Below are 21,251 nucleotides of genomic sequence, written 5' to 3' on the forward strand. Positions count from 1 at the left end.
TGATTAATAAACTGATTATGCAAGAGTTTAGAAGCTTTCAAAATAGGTCCCGAAATAAACTTGCTTTGCAACGATTTTAGATGCCTCCTTAAGAAATAAACATGAAACAGTCATAAAATTCTTTTGTAAATATACTTGGTTGTAAACCTAAGTCTTTTTCTAGTTTCAATACATCCAGTTTTTTTTTTATATATCTCAATCTCTAATAAAAACTCTTTTAGTTTGACTCTCCTATCTTCATTGTGGTTTTACTTGTTTTGCACACAATTTTCTGCTGTCTTCCTTCTTTTCCTCTTGTGGTAGTCAATTTCAGCTTTCAAAATTTCAGTTCCAGTTTCGTTAGAAACTGTGTTGCAAGAGGTACTCGTACTTGGCATTGGTTGAGCTTCTGGAAGATTTATTCCATCCACTACCGCATTATCTTCATTCAAAATATCCAGTATTGCCAAGTCTAATTTTTTGTCTTTCCCCCCCAATGGGTCCACTTTTTTCCTGGAGACGCCAATTCTAAAGACTTTTAAATAATCAAACCTTTTTTTTCCCATATTTAAACGAATAAACTATTTTTGCAAACCACTCAAACACTTAGCAGAATAATTTGACAAGTGTCAAGATGACAATTGGTATTTTGCGAAGAGATATATATTGTGGAACAAAAATCGGGAAAAATATAGCTTATCGATGTATTCTTTGCACTTGGCACTTTTCACTTTGCAACTTCTTGTTGTTGTGAAAATAAATTGCAAACTGCAAAGTATTATTGTGGAATAGGCCCCTGGTGTTAATGAAATTTATAAGCCCAAGATCCATTGGTATGATTTTGCTCACGCCTTCCTTTCCAAAAACGAAGAATTAGAACCTGAGTCTGAGACAAATTTGGTAAGAAAAAAATCATTAGTTTAGAATAATTTAAATTTATTCATGTAATGTTTCCATTGCCTTGTTAGTTTGAAGTAATTGCATTTTACTTTGTGTTATAGTAAAGTTAAAGGAATTATGATAAAGAAAAAGGAAAATGCAAATTTTTCTGGAATTTCATCAGTTATCGCCTACACCCCCGATGACTTGTAGATTCACCATCCTGTATTGCCATTATACTTCGCCTTCGCCCATAAAGTAATCGACTAATTGTGCACGCTTTTGATACGCAGCATTATTGAAATTTCTAGTATTTGTTGGAGCCATATTTATCAGTGCTTGAGAATGAAGTTGTGGTCTCCATGTTCCTAAAACAATTTTAGCGTTCTCTGTATCTTCAAAACCAGGTGTTAATCCATAATTTGACTTAGCTGTTTTCCTAATCTAATTATGTGAAGCACAGCACGTCTTCACGATTTTAACAACTTTTTCTGGTTCAAGATCTATTGCCCTTAAAAATATCCAGAAATCTTTTGTTAAAATTCCGAATCCATTCTCGCTTATTCTTCTTGCTCGACACAATCTAGAGTCAAAAACACGTTCCGTAATACTATGGTTGGGCCGCCTAGGATAAGGTTTCATCAGATACTCTTTTAAAGGAAAGGATTCGTCTCCTATTATTTCCAATTCCCTCAGTAGTGTTCCTGATGCGCCTAATGTGTTCCTACGTCTAATCAACTTTCTTACCCACACTCGCCTTTTTAATTTTTGCCTTAACTTCAAATTAATTAGTTCCTCTAATACATCCGCTACTGCAGTTAAGAGTTCCGCCATTTCTGTTAATATTATGTCGCAACACAAGTGTTGGTACGTGTGAACACCTAGTGTCATAACGTCGAATGTCAAACACTGTCACAGTATTTGATGCCACGACATGAATGCCACTGTCCTAACGAGCCTGTACTAATAAATACACTTAGTGTACTTAATCTAAAATTATTATTATTCTGTGGTTATTAGGAATTACAAAAATAGGTTATAAATTTAGTTTATAACAATTATTTGAAAAAGTAATTTTTGCTGTCTTATCTTTTTGATAAATTCATAAGAATGCTCATTTGTTGACTATTTTATAAGTAAATTTGTGGATAACTTTAACGATAAGCGCAAACTTAGTATTATAAAAGTATAAAACAATGGGAGAAAATATAGAGTTTCCCTTAAAATCCAAGGAATATTACAAATCAATTTTCAACAAGGTAAAGTTGCTTCAAAATTTTAATAGAGATTCTATTAATATATTTTTTGTAGTATGATAGAGACAGGGATGGTTTAATCGGTGTAAGGGAGTTAACTGATCTCATAGAAAGTAGGGAATATGAAGAAGACATTCCTAAACATTGTGTTAAAAAAATTTTAACTATGCATGATCGCAATGATGATAGAAAATTGGATTTCGAAGAATTCTATGAAATGATTCATAATCCTAATCTAAGTTACATATTTGGACACTATGTACAAAGGTTTTCACATTTTTTTATTCTGAGTAATTTTACATGTAGTAATCTATTCAAAATAATGATTTTTACTGGTTTTGAAGTCTCTAGTATTGTATAATCAATGAAAGTGTAAACCATTAACATCATTCCACAAACTTGACCATCATTGATATTCTTGTCTTCATTCATTCAAATATGTTTAACTGCTCCCATATATTTAAAATTTTATTCACATTAATTTCATTTTTACAAAATATTCAAATTTCCTATCATTTTAATTATTATTTAAATTAAATGTGATTATGGGTTAGTAGAGTTAAAGATATTTAATGTGTTGCTTGAAATATTCGAAATATGGAATATTTCATTAGTTTTTTTAACAAATTTCTGTCAAATAAATGAAAATATTTAGTGAATTATTTAGGTGTATGCTGAGAGTCGGTTCTAGTGGGGAACTAGCAGATAGAGGTCTTGCAAAATTACTAATTTGATCATTTATTTTAAAAGCAATTTTGGAACCATAGGAATTAATCCTTTTATTTAGCTACCTTTGCATTTAATTCTGGCACATTGTCTTTGGTAGCTTTCCATTGATATTTGTTTTTCCTCTGCTTTGGTTAAATTGTCTTTACCATAAGTCAAGTTTCTTTCCCTTATCAGTAAGTCTATAGGTATCAAGTCTGCTAGTAGTATTACTACTTCTGTTGAATTATACTGGTTGAAACATGCTGCATATTCTAATGACTAGTTTTCTTTAAATTTTCTAAAGGATGTTGTATTTTGGAATCTGAGTGCAAGAGACTAACAAGGAGCTACATTCGATTGAGTTACTGTACTTTTTTGCTTTACAGAACCAATTAGATATTGCACTAAGGATCATCTCATTTTTTTGCATGTCCTCAAAATTCTTGACTATATGTATATATTTTTTAACTTCGTATAAACAGAAATGAAGAATTTCTTACATACCAACAAATATATTGAAATCCTAGATACATTAATTGGGTAGTTCCCAAAAGACATTACACCAGACCTGATGCCACCGATGGTATTTATGAAGAAGAATATTCCTGTTATCCTCCAGCTGTTGGAATGATCATATTATCCTTAATAGAAATAATATTTTTTTGTGTTGATGAAGCTACTGAATATGATTCTACAAAATATGCGAGTGGTCCGTGTGCAACGATATTTATTTACGAACCATCTAGGAGAAGAGAAGTTTGGAGATACATAACTTATATGTTTGTTCATGTAGGGTGAGTATTATTATTGATTCACTTTTATTAATTTTCAAATTAAAATGGATTTTGTGATTATTGTTGCATAATACGGTAAATGAAAGGAAAGAAATAATAGTGAGTAAAAATTGAATAAATAAAAAAACTCAGGTGTTTGATTTTCATAAAAATTTTCAATTCATTCTATATCAAAATATATAAAATTTTAATATATGTATTCAAAAGTGTGAAGATTTAATTTAAAATATTAAATGACATTAAATAAGCTTCAAGGAAGGTGAAATTGATCAAAGCTCGAATTCTACAAAGCATTAGCTCACTTATAATATACTTTTTTCATCAGAAATTTTTCTAAGCATATTTACACAAATAAAACCTTTTAATTTGTTATGAAACTGTCAGGGAAAATGGAAAAAGTAAACATAGAGCCAACAATACAATATATAACATGCAGTATATAATACAGAATTGTTTAATGTAATGGGAAAGGACTCGAAATACATAAGGGAAGGGACGAGTCAAATACCTTTAATTAATAAAAAAATAAGAGGATGATTTTCGGAAATAAAAAATTTTGAGATGTAAATCAAAATTGTTGTCCTAATTACTATTAGTTTTAAATAACGGGAAACATAAATATGGGAAAATTGCTGCTAACATCAAGTTTAACAATTTTGTAGCAAGAAAATGGAGGAAATTTGTCAAAACAAAAAGAACATTCTAGGAACTGTATTAGAAACAGAAATGGATGAAAGAGGACAAATATTTCCTCGGTGAAGCCAAAAAGAAAATTAATTTGGTTAAAAGTTTTTTTTTTCATTTTTAAATTGAACTTTATATTAAAAACGAATTTTCAATCTTAGTTTGATTTCATTCCTTTTGAACCATATTTTGTTTTCAGTGTGTTTCATTTGGTGATAAATCTCTTTGTACAAATACTTCTTGGAATACCTTTAGAAATGGTGCACAAATGGTGGAGGGTGCTCATTGTTTACCTAGCAGGAGTTGTAGCGGGTTCATTGGGCACTTCTATAATGGATCCGACAGTTAAATTAGCTGGTGCCAGTGGAGGAGTATATTCACTTGTTACAGCTCATATCGCTTCTATTATTATGGTAAATAATCATTTATATTACAATCTATTATTTTTTGAAAAATATCCTTTTTTTCTTACATAAAATTGATGTTAGAGGTATCTATATGGATTTTCCAGGGTTATGGTTAAGAATACAAATTACTATCAAACACTTCTTTAAAAACGTAAGTGCACGATAGACGTTTTTAACCGTTAAATTCATTTTTTGCATGCAACTAGTGGTCAAAATAAAACGAAAAACATTAATAGAAAGGTGTTTAGGATATTAACAAGGTATTGAGGTAAAAAAATGGTCGTTGTCACCTAATCAGTAGTCAACAGTAAGTTCAAATGGAAAGAGCATTAGAGCAAGTTTTGCATGGTACTCCTGTATCTACAGCTGTTAAGCAAAACGAGGTTCCCAGGATCGGTCCAAAATAAGAAAAGAAATGGAGTTGAGGTGCAAAAATGCTTTTGAGAATGAACATGGTTGACTTCAAAAATTTAAAAACCGTCATCATGAACTGTTCAAAATTTAAAAACTACCCTAGCATCAGTGTTAAAAGAAAGTTTCATGGTTTCATGAAAATTTTTTTGGCAAACTCTGGCAATGAAGAAATACTACTTGAATTTACCAGCGTGTTTAATGGGGATGAGACAGATTTCATCCCCAAAGGAAGTAAAGTGTCTGCACAAAAAGGTCAAAAGGGTATAAATCGGAAAATCAATACTAATGAAAAAGTTCTAATAACTATCAACATAGATGGAAAGTTGGTACCACCAATGGTGGTTTTCAAGTACTATTGTCTTCCGCTTGAAATTGTCTTTAGTCGGAAGGGATAAGGCCGGAATTTGGGATAAGGCGTTCTTAAAACGAGTAAATTTCCTTTGAATACGAATCGAGGACGATTACACAACCTTAAATTCCCAGGCAGAAAACTCCTCCTCAGGAAGTGGTATTCAGCATTAGTTGAAGTATATAAATAACTGGTACTCAGATGGGGTAAACAATTAATATTAAATTATACGTCACCTAACCTAACTTAACCTAACGAGCTTTTTAACGAACTACGTTAACAATCAATAAAAAAAGGCCGAAAAGCTGAAAACACCTTATGAATTTGATCAAAAATTAAAATTAAACAATTTAAAACTATCCCCGGACACGATTATCCAAATATTGCTGAGAGCAACAAAAAAATTTATTGTAAAAATAATATTTATTTATATATTAAATATGAGGCTGGGACTTATATATAGAAATCCGGGATGGTTGCAGCCCTCAACTGGATTCCTAATTATTTTAATAAGTTGAATGTGTAATCGGGTGGTTGAATCCTGGTTGAAACTCCCAACCTGGCAGCTGTAGAACTGCGGGAAAAAATTAAACAAGGAAGGAATGGGAACACAGATGAAAATCACTGCAAAAAGAACGAATAGGTAGAACAGAATTGAATAAAAAGGAGCCAAAAAAAAATGAAATTATATTTTTTAATAATATAAATAAATTGGAATCTATTCTATTTGTTCTGCTCTCCAAATAAATAGAAAATATGAATTTATATGAAAACTATCATACAAAATTTGTTTAAAACAAAAGGAAATCCATGAAGATAACCGCCTCCAAACTGTTCTGTTCCCCATTCTTTCACATTCATTGTTTGTAAGTCTTCATGCACTTGATCTGATACAGGGTGTGCCTCTTCTTCTGTTGCATAAATTTTGACTCTCTTATACATCTTCCATTTTACATCGTCATTGTCTAGTATTTCATCAATTTCTTTATTATTTCGGTTTTTCCATTCTGTTTTAAATATCTTTCTTTGAATTTTTGTGTCATCATCTAACATTCACTGCCATGAGTTATGATTGGTCTTATTAAAGTCCTGTAGATTTTTAACTTCGTTATTCTTGTTATTAATTTGTTTTTCAGGAGTTTCAGGTTTGCGAAATCTACAATCTTTTGATCCCGGCATCTTCATAGATACACTTTTAGATTAATTAATATATAGGGCGAGCTTTTTACATTTTCTTATAATAGATATGATGATATTCAAATATTTTTTTTTAGAATTGGAAAGAAATGTCGTTCCCCATCGCCCAGTTTCTCATTTTCGTTTTATTAGCCGCATCAGATATAGGAACATCGATATATAATCGATACGTATTAGATATCAACGAACATATCGGATACGCCGCTCATTTTGCCGGAGCCCTAGCGGGATTATTAGTGGGAATCAACGTTTTGAGGAACCTTAAAGTAACTAGAACTGAAAGGATCATATGGTGGATTTCTATACTGACATACGGTGTTCTAATGGGAACTTGTATCATTTGGAATTTGGCGTGGAAGAGTTATTTTCCAAAGGAAAAGTATTAATATGAGTAAAGCACATTATTCACTCATGTTTAACTGTTAAATTATTTGGTGCACTTCCATTTCAGTTCTTTACCATTTGATGGTATTTATAGTATTCGGATCCCATTAAATTTTGAGTTAGAGCTAAAATTTTCATCCAGAGACGTGGATCTAAATCTAAATATTCTGTTTAAGGTTTTCTTCAAATGGGCATGTTCTTATGACTCTGGTTGTACATATGTTGATTAATCTTTGCTTTTTCAAGATATTGATTCTTTTCAGAACAGTTTTCGTAGCCAACACTGTATAATTGGTCTCATTATCGCCATGCACATCCACAGCAAGATTTTACAACCCCACACCATCAGGGTTTTTGTGGCGTTATTGTAAAGCAAATGCTCGATTTTCTCTTCTTCTTCGTTACACTCTTTCCATTGTTGTCTGATGTCACCCTTATCTTTGGAGGGTTATGACAACAGTACAATGTTCAGTGGTTACCCCTGTGGTCTATTGGGTTGAATCTTACCTTTATTGATCTTTGCTCAAAATCAATCTGGATATCGTACAATCACTTCTATTTGACAGTATATCCTGCATTTTGTGTCAACGGCATCTACTGATAATTTCTTCGGTAGTAACTGTCACTTTGGGATCACTCCTAGTCCCATTTCTTGCTTTATAGTTTCCTTCTACTCCATAGTGTCCAGCAGAGGCTTACTCCAGTCATGAACCCAGGAAAGTGCCACGCAACATCTCATTACCACTTTCTTTTTGATACTATTTCAATTTGATTTTTCAGTAGTTTTCTTACTATACGTATCTAGTAAAACGCTTTTTGAAGATCTATGGTTACTATTTCTCCTTTTTTTTTTATATTCTTGAGTCTTTTGGTAGTTTCCATACTATATAGACCAAATAAAATGCTTTTTCAAGGTCTATGGATACTATTTCTCCTTTATTTCGTATATTTTTCAGTCTTTTGGTAGTAAAGTAAGTAAGGGACCAAGTAAAACGCCTTTTTGAGATCTGTGATTACTGTTTTTCCTTTTTTCCAATATTATTTAGTGTTTTGACAGGTCTAGACTTTATGGACCCATTAAAATGCCTTTTCAAGGTCTATAGATATTGTTTCTCATTTTTTTGTATATTCTTCGATCTTTAGGCAGTTTCCATATTACATGGACCTAGTAAAACACTTTTTCAAGATCTGTAAATACTGTTTCTCATTTTTTCATGCATTCTGCGATCTTTCGGGTTTCGATAACAAAGTTATCGTCTTCAAAGACTGAAAGTGTTCGGTATGAATTTCAGTTTTCTTAATTGTTGGACACATCAGTGGATAATGTTTTTTAGTATTTGATTTCATTGAATGTCATCGAGATTATTTACACTTGTTTTTATTGACACCTTATATATTTTATTATTTAGTATCTGTTTATTGTTTTGGTTGAAAAATCGTATTATTTATAGTCTAATTTAAGTTGTTAATGTCAATCGAGATTTTTTAGAACTTTTTTTTAAATTCTATAACAAATAATACCTAGGTAAGGTATAGGCAGCTAATTACTTTTATTAGACAAAATTAAAACAGTTATGAAGCAGCAAGTTTTTGAATCGTTTTTATACATATATATACCATGTTACGACCGTTTTAATAGAATTAATTTTTAGGAAAACTCATTAACTCGAATATGTTTTTACCTCAAATTTGTTTGTGAAATTGAATTTTATTTTTATTTCCACGTCTTGACTCGATTATAAAAAATCTCGAAAAACAGTATTTTAGTTATAACTATTTTTATTATATTTTTTTAAATATTTATTACCGAAACTGTATCAAAATTGTTGTGAATTTATAATTTGAGTCTTGAGTTGATACTCAACAAACACAAATCAGTGAAAATCAAAATTTCAATCGATTTATGAAATTGGCACATTGTTATTTTTAAGTAAATTAGGTATACCACAATTTCTTGGTTATTGTTTATTGGTGTCTGAAGATGATAATTTGAGTATAGAAACGCTCGATAGTACATCACAACTTAATTGTGCTAATTATTAAAATTATTTTGACATTTGAAATTAAGTTTTTGAATTTTTAGTTTAAACTTTGTGCTAAAACGCGGATTACCAATATGGCGGTGCTCTGACATCAATACAAGTAAATAAGTAAACACTTAATGGTATTGGCATTCTTTAGTGTTTATTTGTTTTTTTTTTATTATACAATGTTTTTTAAAAGTTATATTTAGTTTATACTACCTTGATAATACTTGAAAAATTATAGAAGTGATGAATTTGAGATTTACAACAACGGAAATATAAAATTTTATTTTTGTAAATTCCTATATACATTATTTGTACTTAAATATTATAAATAAATTATACAAATTTCATATTCAGAAGGCTAATTTGTGTTACCATAGATTATCTAATACCAGTTGATTCCATCTATCTCCACGGATCCTGTTTTTTGACTACACCAATGAACGAATCAGCCTCTTTGTTGTCCTAAATAATGTGACTTATTTGACATGGGAATAAAAATTATAAATAAAACAAACTGAATAAAAAAAGTAATTTACGTATACTATAATTGCAAATAAATATTAATTTAATATCACAGTTCAATTAAAAATGTCTTATTACTACTCCCTGACTACGCATACAGAGTTATTTGCGAATTATGATCGGTGATATCGAAATCAATTATAGTCTGGCTCAATTAATGTACGATTAAAAACTTGTTGCGATGATATCGTCGAATTAAAATTGAAACAATCAATTTCAATAGGAAGTTTAAAATCTAGAATGATAAAAATCATCGCTAGAACTATTTGTATTAACAAACAAATATACCAAATGATATTTTCTTTTTCTGTAATTTGTAGATTCCTGAGAATGTTTACTCCTAGTAGTAATCCCACTATTGCTCCTCCCGCATGACACACATGACTTGTTGAATCAGTTGGATTTGTAATTACGTTAATTACAACTTCTACAACCACAACGATACCAAAAAGTAACAATCTAACTGAGGGATGGCTCATTTCTCTCCAGTTCTGAAAATTAAAGAATATATGGTACATGATAAGATATAACTTTGTTTTATAGAAAAATCATTCCACTACGTGTTTTCGTCGTAGTAAATAGCACTCTGCCTTTTAGTGATGATTTATAACCTTTTCTAGAGAAAAAAAGCTTCTTTCTTTAGATATTTTGAAACTTTTAACATAATTTCTGATCAATAAAATTGATTTTAAAAAGTTGTAACCTCAAATTCGTACATCGAGTTGGCTAAATCGGCACAACAGCCTTCGCGCAAGGCGGGCTCGGCAGAGATAGATGAAGAAGACTGATAGATCTCTCTCTCACCAAACAACTGCTCCAGGTAAATAGGCGCGAAATTAGACTAGTGACCGGAATTCTAACCGGGCATTGCCATTTAAGACGTCACCATCACACCATGGGCATAACGGATGATCCGGAGTACCGAGGAAGAGGAAACTGTAGACCACGTTATCTGTGAGTGTCCTGTACTCACCTGGGCACACCCCACAACCTGCCAGACCACATCAAAGGGTTCAAGTCGGCTTCTCAAAGGACATTGAACTTTGGTAACGTCAAGTGGGGTACGACGGGCCTATCTGAAGGCACATGAACTATGAAACTTTTTTTTTCTAATAGTCATATAATAAAATATGAATTTACCATTATAACTTCAGCAATGTGAGCACTAAAAAAAGAAAAAACGCCTCCACTTCCTCCAACAAGGAGTGCTTTCCTATCCAATACTGAATGGGTCATAGATCCTCCAATAGCTCCGGCTATATATATTACGGCGACTCTCCAGCTGTGCATCATCTCCAAAACTATTCCAACGGAAATTTGAATTATAACGTTGCCGAGCAGATGTGTGAGACTGAAAATAATACAAATATTTAACACTGAACTCAAGTTTGATATTATTATTAACTCCAACAGAAAGTTTCTGCAGGGGGCGTTTGCAGCTAAAGGAGTCTGGTTTATCATAATTTATGTTTTTTTAGTGTACTTTGATCTCTATTTTGGACTAAAGTCTTTTCTACATAGAAAAATAGATTTATAAGTCTAATTTGATCAGAATTTGGTTATTCTTGGTCTAATTTGGACAAATTTGGTAGAAGCAGTTTATGTGAGTTCTATTTATGAAATTTATTTTTATCAAAATTTGCCTAGTATAACTTTACTTCGGCGTAGAGGTAGCTTTTCTATGTATAGTTTGAACAAAAATATTTAATTTGACTTTTCTTGGAATAATTTAATAAAAAATTGCTTTTCCTTAGTCTATTTGAGCTTTTTTCTGTTAAATTAGTTTGAAAAATTGAAAAATTTTGATCCGAAGTAGCAAGTTTAGTTTATTATGATAAAAAATGACTTTTATGAACATAATTTGATAAAAATTTGCTTTTGATAACTTACTTTGGCTTTCCTATGTATAGTTTCAACAACAAAATGGCTATTAGTCGTTTAATTTTTAGTCTAGTTTATTCAAAATTCAGTTACTCTTGGTATAGTTTGGCCACAAGTGGCTTTTCTGGCCCCACAAGTCTAATTTGATTAAAATTGAGCTTTACTTCATCTAAGAAGTAGTATAATTTGGTTTTTCTTGATCCACATTAATCTAAAACGGCTTCTTTTAGGCTAGCTTATTCAAAAATTTTTTTTTCAGTTCATATTGATAGAAAAACGACTTTTCAAGTTTATTTTGATTGAAAATGGGCTTTAATAACGATTATTAGATCAAAATGTGACTTTTCTCTCTCTAATTTGTTCAAAATTTGGGTTTTGAAATATAGTTTTATCCAAATTAAGTTTTTCTTGGTCTAATTTGACCAGAAATGGCTTTTCTTAATTAAATTTGGCAGAAAAACGTCTCCACATGTCTAATTTGATGGAAATTAGGCTTTTCTTTAGTTTACTTCATCTAAAAGGTAGTTAAATTTGACTTTTCTTGGCTTAGTTCGATCTAAAAATAGCTTTTCTGAGTAATTTATTTTATTTATACAAAAATAGTTTTTTTTCTGGAGAAAACCTGCTTTTTAAGTCTTGTTTGATGCAAATTTGGCTTTTATAAGGCTTATTAGGTTAAAAAGTAACTTTTCTATATCTAATTTGTTCAAAATTTGGCTTCTCGAATATAGTGTTGGCTTTTTTATAGTTTAATTTGGCAGAAAAAAAATTTTTCAAAAACTAATTTTTAAAAATTTGACTTTTTGAATTCATTTTGGCAGTTTTTCTATGTCTAGTTAGGCTTTTCTTCGCCTTATTTGAATCTTCAGAGTTTAATTTTATAAAAATTTGGCTTTTTTCAGTCTACTTTGCCCAAAAATGGCTAGCTCGGTTTCATTTCATGAAAAAAAATTTGTAAGTTTAATTAGATAGATATTTAGTGTTTTTTGTACTAATTTCATAAAAAATTTAAAAAAACTGCTCTTAGTTCGATTTAATAGGCAAACGACTTTTTTAACGTTTAATTTTAACTCTAATTCTCAGTTTAATTTGGATGTAATTTCTTTAAATTTCGCTTTCTTAAAATATAATCTGGCCAAAATGGTTTTTCTGAGATTACTTTAGCCAAAAGGCTGCTTGTCCACGTCCAATTTACCTTTTTTAGCCTGATTTTAATCAAAAGTTGGTTTTTTTAGTCTAATAGCTCTCGTTTTAATTTCTTCTTTAAAAATAAAATGAATTCGTACGTAGAAATTGAAAAAATAGTTGAATATACTTACTCAGCATGTAGCAGCGCATAAGTAAAATATCTATAGACTTCTCTTTTTTTACATGGATTGAAACATAAGGCCTCCGCCACAGGACCCCAATCTTTTGGCGTTTTTTTATAAGCTGCGTTCGCGTAAAAGAAAATTAACTGTAGCAATGAAATAATAGCCATCCCCATTAAGTTTGTACCAAATTTAAGATTATTTTCGTACTCCCCCGTCATTGTAATAGTCCTTTGAATTCGCATACGACTTCTACATCCTTTTGGAACCACTACGAACTTAAAAAATCTGAAAAAAACAACACTAGGTTATGAAAATTATTTTTTTTAATTACGAATGCACGTCCAGGTAATTTTTTGTACGTAGATACTACACTATCTCCCCAGTGAATCCCCTAAATGTAAATACCACTCCAATAAAGAATAACATAAGTAAAGTTGTTAGTTCTTGATTAAATATTAACAAAATCACCAAGATAACATGAAGAATTTTTAACCTTGATTCTTAAGCATTTCAAAATCTCAATAAAAACGTAGATAGGTTTATACCAAATATCCCGATTCAATTCTAGCACTCTCCAAGCGTAAGTTAATTATTTAAACGTGTGCACAATTAAATTTGCTCAGTTACTACTCGATACGATAAAAAAAAAGTTTGAAGATGAAGAACTGGAAGCATTATTCGATGAAGATTGTTGCAAAACACAAGAATAGCTCGCAGAGTCTTTGGGCGTCACTCAACAGCCATTTCAAAACGTTCAAAAGCAAGGAAATTGGGTTCCACATGAAATCAAGCCGAGAGACGTCGAAACGTGTTTTGGCATGTCCAAAATGCTGCTGGAACGTCATTTTTGCATCGGATTGTTACTGGTGATAAAAAATGGGTCCATTACAAAAACCCCAAACGCAAAAAATCATATGTGAAATCCGGCCAAGCAGCCAATTCAACGGCAAAGCCGAATATCCATCGCGCGAGAGTGATGCTCTCTATTTGGTGGGATCAGAAGGGTGTGCTGTATTATGAGCTGCTAAATCCGGGTGAAACTATCAATGGAGAACGCTACCGAACACAATTAATCCGTTTGAAGAGAGTACTAACCGAAAAACGCCCGGAATATGCGACCAGACACGAGGCAATCATTTTCCATCACAACAACCCTCGGCTCCACGTTGCTATTCCGGTTAAGAACTATTTGGAAAACAGTGGATAGGAAGTTTTACCTCATTCCCCTTATAGCCCAGATCTTGCCCCTTCTGACTTCCATTTCTTCCGGTCGATGTAGAACGCCCTCACTGGAATACGGTTCACATCAGAGCAAGATATCAAAAATTGGATTGATTCATTCTTGGCTGCCAACTGACACTGAACGAACTAGAGAATGGGAAAAAAGCTCTAATATAAGTGCGGTCTCAAATAATATCATTTCTCAATGCTGTGGAGCTGTAAGGAGATCTGTGGCATAACTATTCATTACAGCTCTGGCAAATGGGAGACAGAATAGATCTTTCAGTTTGCAGTGCTTATATTTCAGTCTAAGTAAGTTTGAGGATCGATGACGATACAATATATATGTAATATGTGCGATTTACCTATTAGCTACTGAGTAAAAAGTTTCTTTGAACGTGTTGTTGTTGATCATATCGAGAAATTCTTCGAAATCCAATTGCCTATCTTTGTTTCTATCGAATTTTTCATAAAGTATGTCTAGAACGTCTTCAGAAATGACCACTTCTTCTTGAGTTTCAAGGAATTTTTTTAGTTCGCTTACACTCACGTAACCATCTTTATCCGTATCGCACTGAAACAAAAAAATTGATTAGTTTGCGGGGATATGTGACAAAATTTGAAAAATTAATTATTGCATAATTCAAAAATTGTCTCCTATAAATGTATACCGAAACAGCGCAAGACTTTGTACACGACTATGACCATTTATACTGCAAGACTTCAAATGAAAAACAGGAAAAATTTGATCTGGTACCTTAAAATCCTGTTTATACCAATGGATTGGCAAGAAGTAGGTATAATATTGGTTTATGAATTCAGTAATAGAATAAAACAATTGGTAATCCTGAAGATAAAATATCAGATTTGGAAATAAACTTGGTAATTATGAAATTAGCTGGATTGATTGTGACAGGAAGTAAGTTCGGCAAACTAAGAGGTCCGTTAATGTACGATCTAAAGAGCACGTAGCTCATTCAAAATATAATATTATTAATCCTTATCCAATCCTTTGAAAATTTGTTTTAGAAATGCCGGTCCGTGCTGCAATTTCTCTTGATTTTAGGCGCTGGTCACTTAAAACAATTTCTTCTACTAATTTAAAGTTTTCTGAAGTAGTCACCCGCACGCGGTTCATCTTCTCCCCGGCGAAACAACTCAAACTCAAAGTTTAATTATTTAAAATTCTAGCTCTATTATGATAAAATGGCAAGTTCAAACTTCGTGTAAAACTTGTTGAAACTTGTTATTGGCGCGTGCATGACGATTTTTGCGAACGCGCCCTATTTACTATATAAAACAAAGAACTGATGGATCACACTATGTGTATAAAAGACACATTGATTGGTATATAACTCTGCGACGACCAATGACTCTTCCTTAAGTTAGAGCATTAAATAGAAAAATTTTCAAATCCGAAATAAATGTAGCATAAACATAACATTTTCTTCTTAAGTTTCTAGAGAAAAGCTTTCCAGAGTTGGAGTAGAATTAAAATAAGCCACCAAAATTCTTTTATATTCAGACGATTTGTTATCAACCAGAAAATTCATTAATCATAGTTCATTACCCATCAGTAATAAAAAAAATGAAAGTATTGTGTGCAACCTAATTTTAATGATGAATTCTTGGTAGTAAATGAATAATCAAGGTCCATTTAAAACAATTGATATAATTGATGACAACCTCGTAAGGAGAATCGAATATATTATTGACTGTATTATTTAAATAGTCAATTATTTCAAAGAAACCAATTAATTTGAAGACATTATACTGAAAACAGATCCCATGGACTGTTTTCACTTCACCACTCAACTTTTCTAATTGTTTTTTGTTAATTGCACTGATAAATTGTTTTGCTCTGCATTTTTTCTATTGACAAGCTTTAGAAATCTTATTTTTGCGGACAATTATAAATGTCCTTGGGTTATTACTACTGAAAAGTATGAGATCGATTTTGAAGTACTTGACTGAACTTGTGAACAGTTTTTGTCAGGTTCACATTCCACTCTACGTAATTATTCCATTTCTAATATAAAACATTATCAATGGTGAATATTATGCGAACTTATGGCAACGTTTGAGCGAAGAAATCAAGGAAAACGGACACAAGAAAGTTTTATTTCATCAAGACAATGCACGCTCACATATCCGTTATTACAATTGTCAAAATTAATGAATTAACGTTTGATTTGCTACCCCATCCAACATATTCGCCAGATTTATCCCCTCGGATTATTTTCTGTTCCCAAACTTGAAAAAATGGCTTGGTGATCAGAGATTTTTTAACAATGAAGGGGTAATGTCGACAGTTAATGGTTTTTCTGTGTTTTCTGTGTTGCATCAGGTACTTCTGGGACGTACAAGTATTGAAAGTATTTTCACTATCATGCCTTTTCTTCTAAGAAAATTTCTATGTAATACATAATTTAATTTTTGATTTTCATTGCTTCATATGAATAAATATTTAAAACTGTTCACTATTTCCAGCTAAGTTTCGTTTAATTCTTATTTCATCACAATTATTTATGTCTTCTTTTTCTGTTATATCTTTAATTATATTCGTTTTTTTTAGTTTAATTGCCGGCTTTCTTATTAATACATTATATTTCAACTCGTTTTTAGTTAAAATATTAAAGTCTTCATAAAGACATCCAGACATTCCAAAGGCCACCATATTTTTTTTAACTAGTACAGGACTCGGTACTCTTCTATGTTTTAATCCTTTTTGGTAATCTTTGTTTTCTTACAAAGTTCTTGATTGTTTTTTAGGTGCTATTATTAACTAAAACCTTCTTTGTTGTAAAATTTTTTCATTTCTTCTAACTGGCATCAAAAAGTAGCAAATTCTACTTATTTCCGGATCTTCCGGAATTTTGTTTTTGCTCCATATTCTCTGTTAACAGTTAATTCAGCCCCCTTTTTTCCAAATTTTGTAGCATTTATGAACTAATACTATGAAAACGCCATTTATCTTGAATTCTGCTGATTTTTTTTCTACCAGTATTATTGACACTTTTTATTTTCCACTAATCGTTGAAAAACTGGTATCTTTCATTTATAGAAAATATTCTAAACGTCGTCGTTTAGAAGTTATTCAACCTGTATCTTTTAAAAATGATGAAATCTCGTTGGATTTGGAATTTAACTTTATGCGTTATTTTATACACGCACTGTATATATTTTTATTATAAATAATACTTACACGCGTGAATATACTTTTGAAATATTCGCAAACTTCGCTATTATTCAAAATAGGGTTTCTCAGTTGAATATTTTCATCTTCGTTACCTTTTGCTACTTCCATAGTTTTTACTGTAACCACGACGGAATTTTTACATAACATTAAACACACGTGCACCACTCAACGGAGATCCTCTACCATACTCGTTGATTTATTTTGTTTTGGAGACTCAACACAAAACCAGTTTTATAAATATACTATCTATTGAACTCGCTGTTGCCAATTTATCATCGAAAATATATGCGGAAACGCGGGAAATACTCATATCAATCGGGATTTTCCAACATTTGAGCGTGGGACCTTATTGTCGTGATGGGATTTTCGCTTTAATATTAAAATAGATAAGTTTGATATAAAAATATTTGCGTTTTAATTATGAATTTATTCTAGTGTCTAATAAATCGTGTTTTATGGTTTCAACGCAACTTTCTAGACTTTGGTAAAACCATTAGATGCAAAAAATTGTCGTGATGTATTTTCAGCATCTCTTTCGGATTTCTCACGCTGGTAGACGACCCGACCAACACTGTATCTTCTGCTTATTAACTGGGTCTTCCTCTTCGATTTCACATATTTTCCTTTTGAGTTAAATTTTTTATCAAAGTGGTATTTGATCCTAGCAAATAAATATGACTTAATGAAAAATTAATCATTTGTTGTAGTAGTAAATTTGTTAATAGGATCTTGTAGGAATTTGGCGTCTTCAAACATGAAACATATACTGTATGTTGTGTACTTTCTGATACAGTGGTATTTTTCAATCAACTACCGCTATTTCTAGGTCAGGCCAGGTACTTCTGGGATCATCCTCACTAGTTTTCAAAGTTTAGCAAGACCTCAGAGAAACGCGAAAAGTGCCCACCGAGCAGCCTGTGTATTGGGGCTCCTCCGTTCTCTTCTCAGACGAAAGCAGAGTGTGCGAGTGTGCCTGTATAGTAGCGATAGAAGAAGGTGAGTCTGCAGAAGACCTGGATAAAAATTCGCGTAGTGGCGCATAAAAGAAAACGTAACTTTTGGAGAAGGTTCCTGGATGGTTTGGGTTATCATTTCAATGGAGGCAAAAATCGAGTTGGTTTTTATTGAAACTGGCGGTGGAGCTGGAGGACTAACTGATACATAATGAAGATTAATGTCCGTCCATTACAAATTACAATTGGCCAGCGCGTAGCTCGGACTTCCTATCGACCTTTTTTGAGATGAACTTAAGAAAAAAGATCCAACACAAGCTACAAAATAGTACTTACTGAAGAATGAGTTAGCATTCAAGAAGATCGAGCGATTTGAAGCTGTTATTCCAGCCAGGGGATGGAACACTTAATATTATTAAGTTAATTTCAAATAAAGTATGATTTTCATTAATTTAAGCTTCAATAAAGCAATAACAACATGTAGCACTCATTATAAATCTAAAACGGTTGAAATTAGAAGACACTAAAATTAGAAGAAGCTACAAATTTTTTGCTAGAAACTTTTGACCTGCGAGCGTGCGACTTGAATCGACTTCTTACAATTATTGTTTCAATCCTTTTTTTAAAAGGATTTAAAAGTAGTCACCCCATCGAAATATGCAAATAATTACATTATATCCAATAAAACTAATGTTGATATAATTTTGAACTCGTATTGTACAGAAAAAGAAATAAAAAAGATGTAACATACACCTCTATACATCTGGACCCTTCTTAGGACAAAATATTTGAAAATATTGATTTAATAGTTATTTATGCAACAAGTGAGTAAAGTAATATTTTTTTGTCAAGAGTAGGCAATTTCCACGAGTGAAAATATAGTTACTTTACTCACGAGTTTCATACAAAAATGGTTCTTCATCCATAGACTTAAAGAAATTCGGCAGGACTTTTATTAATTTTAAATACAACTGTGAGCATTTTTAATTTTAACTAAAGAAGTTAAATTACTGTTGGTGCTTGAATTGGTAACATTTAACATCGTCTATAGTTGTATTACTATTTATTGTTTCTTTAGTTGAATTATATAACCACCGATATCCACTAATAGAGTTGTCGAAGAACCTCGAAATGTATGCCTAGTGTAGTTTTTTTAATTTGCATTAGGTAAATTCAAATATGTTGCGATAAACGAGGGAATTTTTGAAAATTTATTGATACCTACAACTTGTGTTTTGCATTTTCCATTTTTATACTGCAAAAAGGATTTTACTGCAAAAAGAAATGATCTGTTTTGACATTTGTGGGTCGTTGGTTTTTATATTTTTTATATTTACCAAGTTTAATCTATAATAATAGTAAATCGACGTTGAAGGTGAGTTTTTTTATCAGGTACTGCGATAATTAATTAAAACATTTCCGGTATTATTTACATTAAAATTTTTTGTATCATACCTTACGCATGAGATAAAGATCAACAGAAACTTATTAATTTCTTCATGAGCCAATGTTTCGAGCCAACTGATTTATTTTTCAAATATGCAATTAGTTTCGAGTATTTATTGATATCTACGTCGTTATTTACCATTAGGGCCCCTCTCAGTTTTGGGTAAATCGACTAAAGTGTTGAAGACTTCCAAATTTTGGATTTAGTTCCAAAATAAGCTATTAACACTCTATGTGAAGTTGTTTATGCTTTTTTGTAATTATTTAGAATTACTCCAGGCAAAAAATTTTTCACACATTTGGGGTTGTTTTTGAGGGTACAAATAGTAAATCTAAGGCGGGGGAGACATATTATTTCCATTATTTTAGGCAATACATGGTATAACTTACATATGATAAATCAATGAAACGTAACCTAACCTAACCTAACCAATTCTTAATATTTACCATCTTAGTTAGGTTAGGTTAGGATTTTCGGAACGAATATCGAGAAATTCATCGGAGAAACAAATTGATATGAGAAAAAAACTTTTGATAAAACAATTTTTTGACTTGCGTTAAAAAATGACACGTTAGTTACATAAGGAAACATCAAGATTAGTATTAAAATTAAGACGTAAAAAGATCATATTTCGTAAATATATATCAGCATTTAAGTATTTTAATATAAAATAGGATTTCTGTAAACACTTTTCAATTAATTATAGTTAATACCGTTCATTCAACTTTATAAAATTATTATAATTTTGTGTTCAATAAATTTTTAAAAACATATTTTCGGAAATCGAAAATATAACTTATAACAGCACTTTTTTTCACGGTTTTTAATCGATTCAAAAATTACATTCTTGCTAACGAATGAAAAGAAACGTGAATATTATAATGGACGTAGAAAAAAATATTTTTAAATCTTGTTTACATAATGTAATAATAAAATAACATTATTTCAAAACAAACACTTTTATGCGATCATAATAATTATAATTAATCAATTTTTTCTCACTTACACAATTGAAGAAACTCAGACAATAATTCTTGAAATCTTCATCACTTAGTATACTCAAAGGAATAAATATTTCAGTAGATTCTTCCGGTATTTCGATATTATATGTACTCTTAGCCATTATACCTTGCGAATTACACTATTTGTTGTTTACTAAACGTTAAATAAAACTGGAATGGATTATACACTAAGTCTTAAAATAGCTATTCATGTTTTGAACGTTTCTGTTAACGTGCTCAGCCGTGAAAGTAACTTTGATGGGGTATTCCCAATTGTGAATGTAGCCGAACATTTTTGTTAAGTCACGCACCAATTACTTATAGGAAGAGATATTTTTACATATGATTATAATAATACGAGGATATATTGAAAAATTCAATTCAAAATATTTTCATTACTCAACATATTCTCCTTTTAATTGGATACAATTATTACAGCGAACCTGCAACGTCTCTGGACCTTTAAAACCTCTACAAACCAGACCTTCACAGCTTTTATTACCACCTCTTTGGAAGAAAATTTATGACCTTTTAAACTTTTTTTCAGTTGAGAAAAGAGATGATAGTCGGACGGACCCAAATCTGGTGAATATAAGGGGGTGTTCTAGTAATAAAGCCAACATGAGATTTGTG

At 31.3% G+C, this 21,251-nt stretch overlaps 2 protein-coding genes across 3 annotated transcripts; one reads left to right on the forward strand and one right to left on the reverse strand.

Annotated features, from left to right (window-relative positions):
• Window positions 1-1,769: 1,769 nt before the first annotated feature.
• Window positions 1,770-9,434, forward strand: LOC130449368 (rhomboid-related protein 2). Its single transcript, XM_056787150.1, has 5 exons — window positions 1,770-2,117; window positions 2,170-2,381; window positions 3,350-3,616; window positions 4,500-4,713; window positions 6,745-9,434. Exons 1-5 carry the CDS (start codon window positions 2,055-2,057, stop codon window positions 7,051-7,053), a joined length of 1,065 nt encoding a protein of 354 aa, XP_056643128.1. The 5' UTR covers window positions 1,770-2,054; the 3' UTR covers window positions 7,054-9,434.
• Window positions 9,214-20,749, reverse strand: LOC130449354 (rhomboid-related protein 3-like). 2 transcript variants are annotated; one of them, XM_056787138.1, is made up of 5 exons: window positions 17,224-17,461; window positions 14,384-14,592; window positions 12,804-13,082; window positions 10,744-10,954; window positions 9,214-10,094 (listed from the first exon to the last, which is right to left on the reverse strand). In XM_056787138.1, exons 1-5 carry the CDS (start codon window positions 17,362-17,364, stop codon window positions 9,738-9,740), a joined length of 1,197 nt encoding a protein of 398 aa, XP_056643116.1. In that variant the 5' UTR covers window positions 17,365-17,461; the 3' UTR covers window positions 9,214-9,737. The 2 variants fall into 2 exon arrangements, with proteins under 2 accessions (XP_056643116.1, XP_056643109.1); XM_056787131.1 differs by lacking the exon at window positions 17,224-17,461 and adding an exon at window positions 20,624-20,749 and having other exon boundaries at window positions 9,543-10,094.
• Window positions 20,750-21,251: the final 502 nt, after the last annotated feature.

This window comes from Diorhabda sublineata, chromosome 1 (genome assembly GCF_026230105.1).
Source record: "Diorhabda sublineata isolate icDioSubl1.1 chromosome 1, icDioSubl1.1, whole genome shotgun sequence".
Lineage (NCBI taxonomy): Eukaryota > Metazoa > Arthropoda > Insecta > Coleoptera > Chrysomelidae > Diorhabda > Diorhabda sublineata.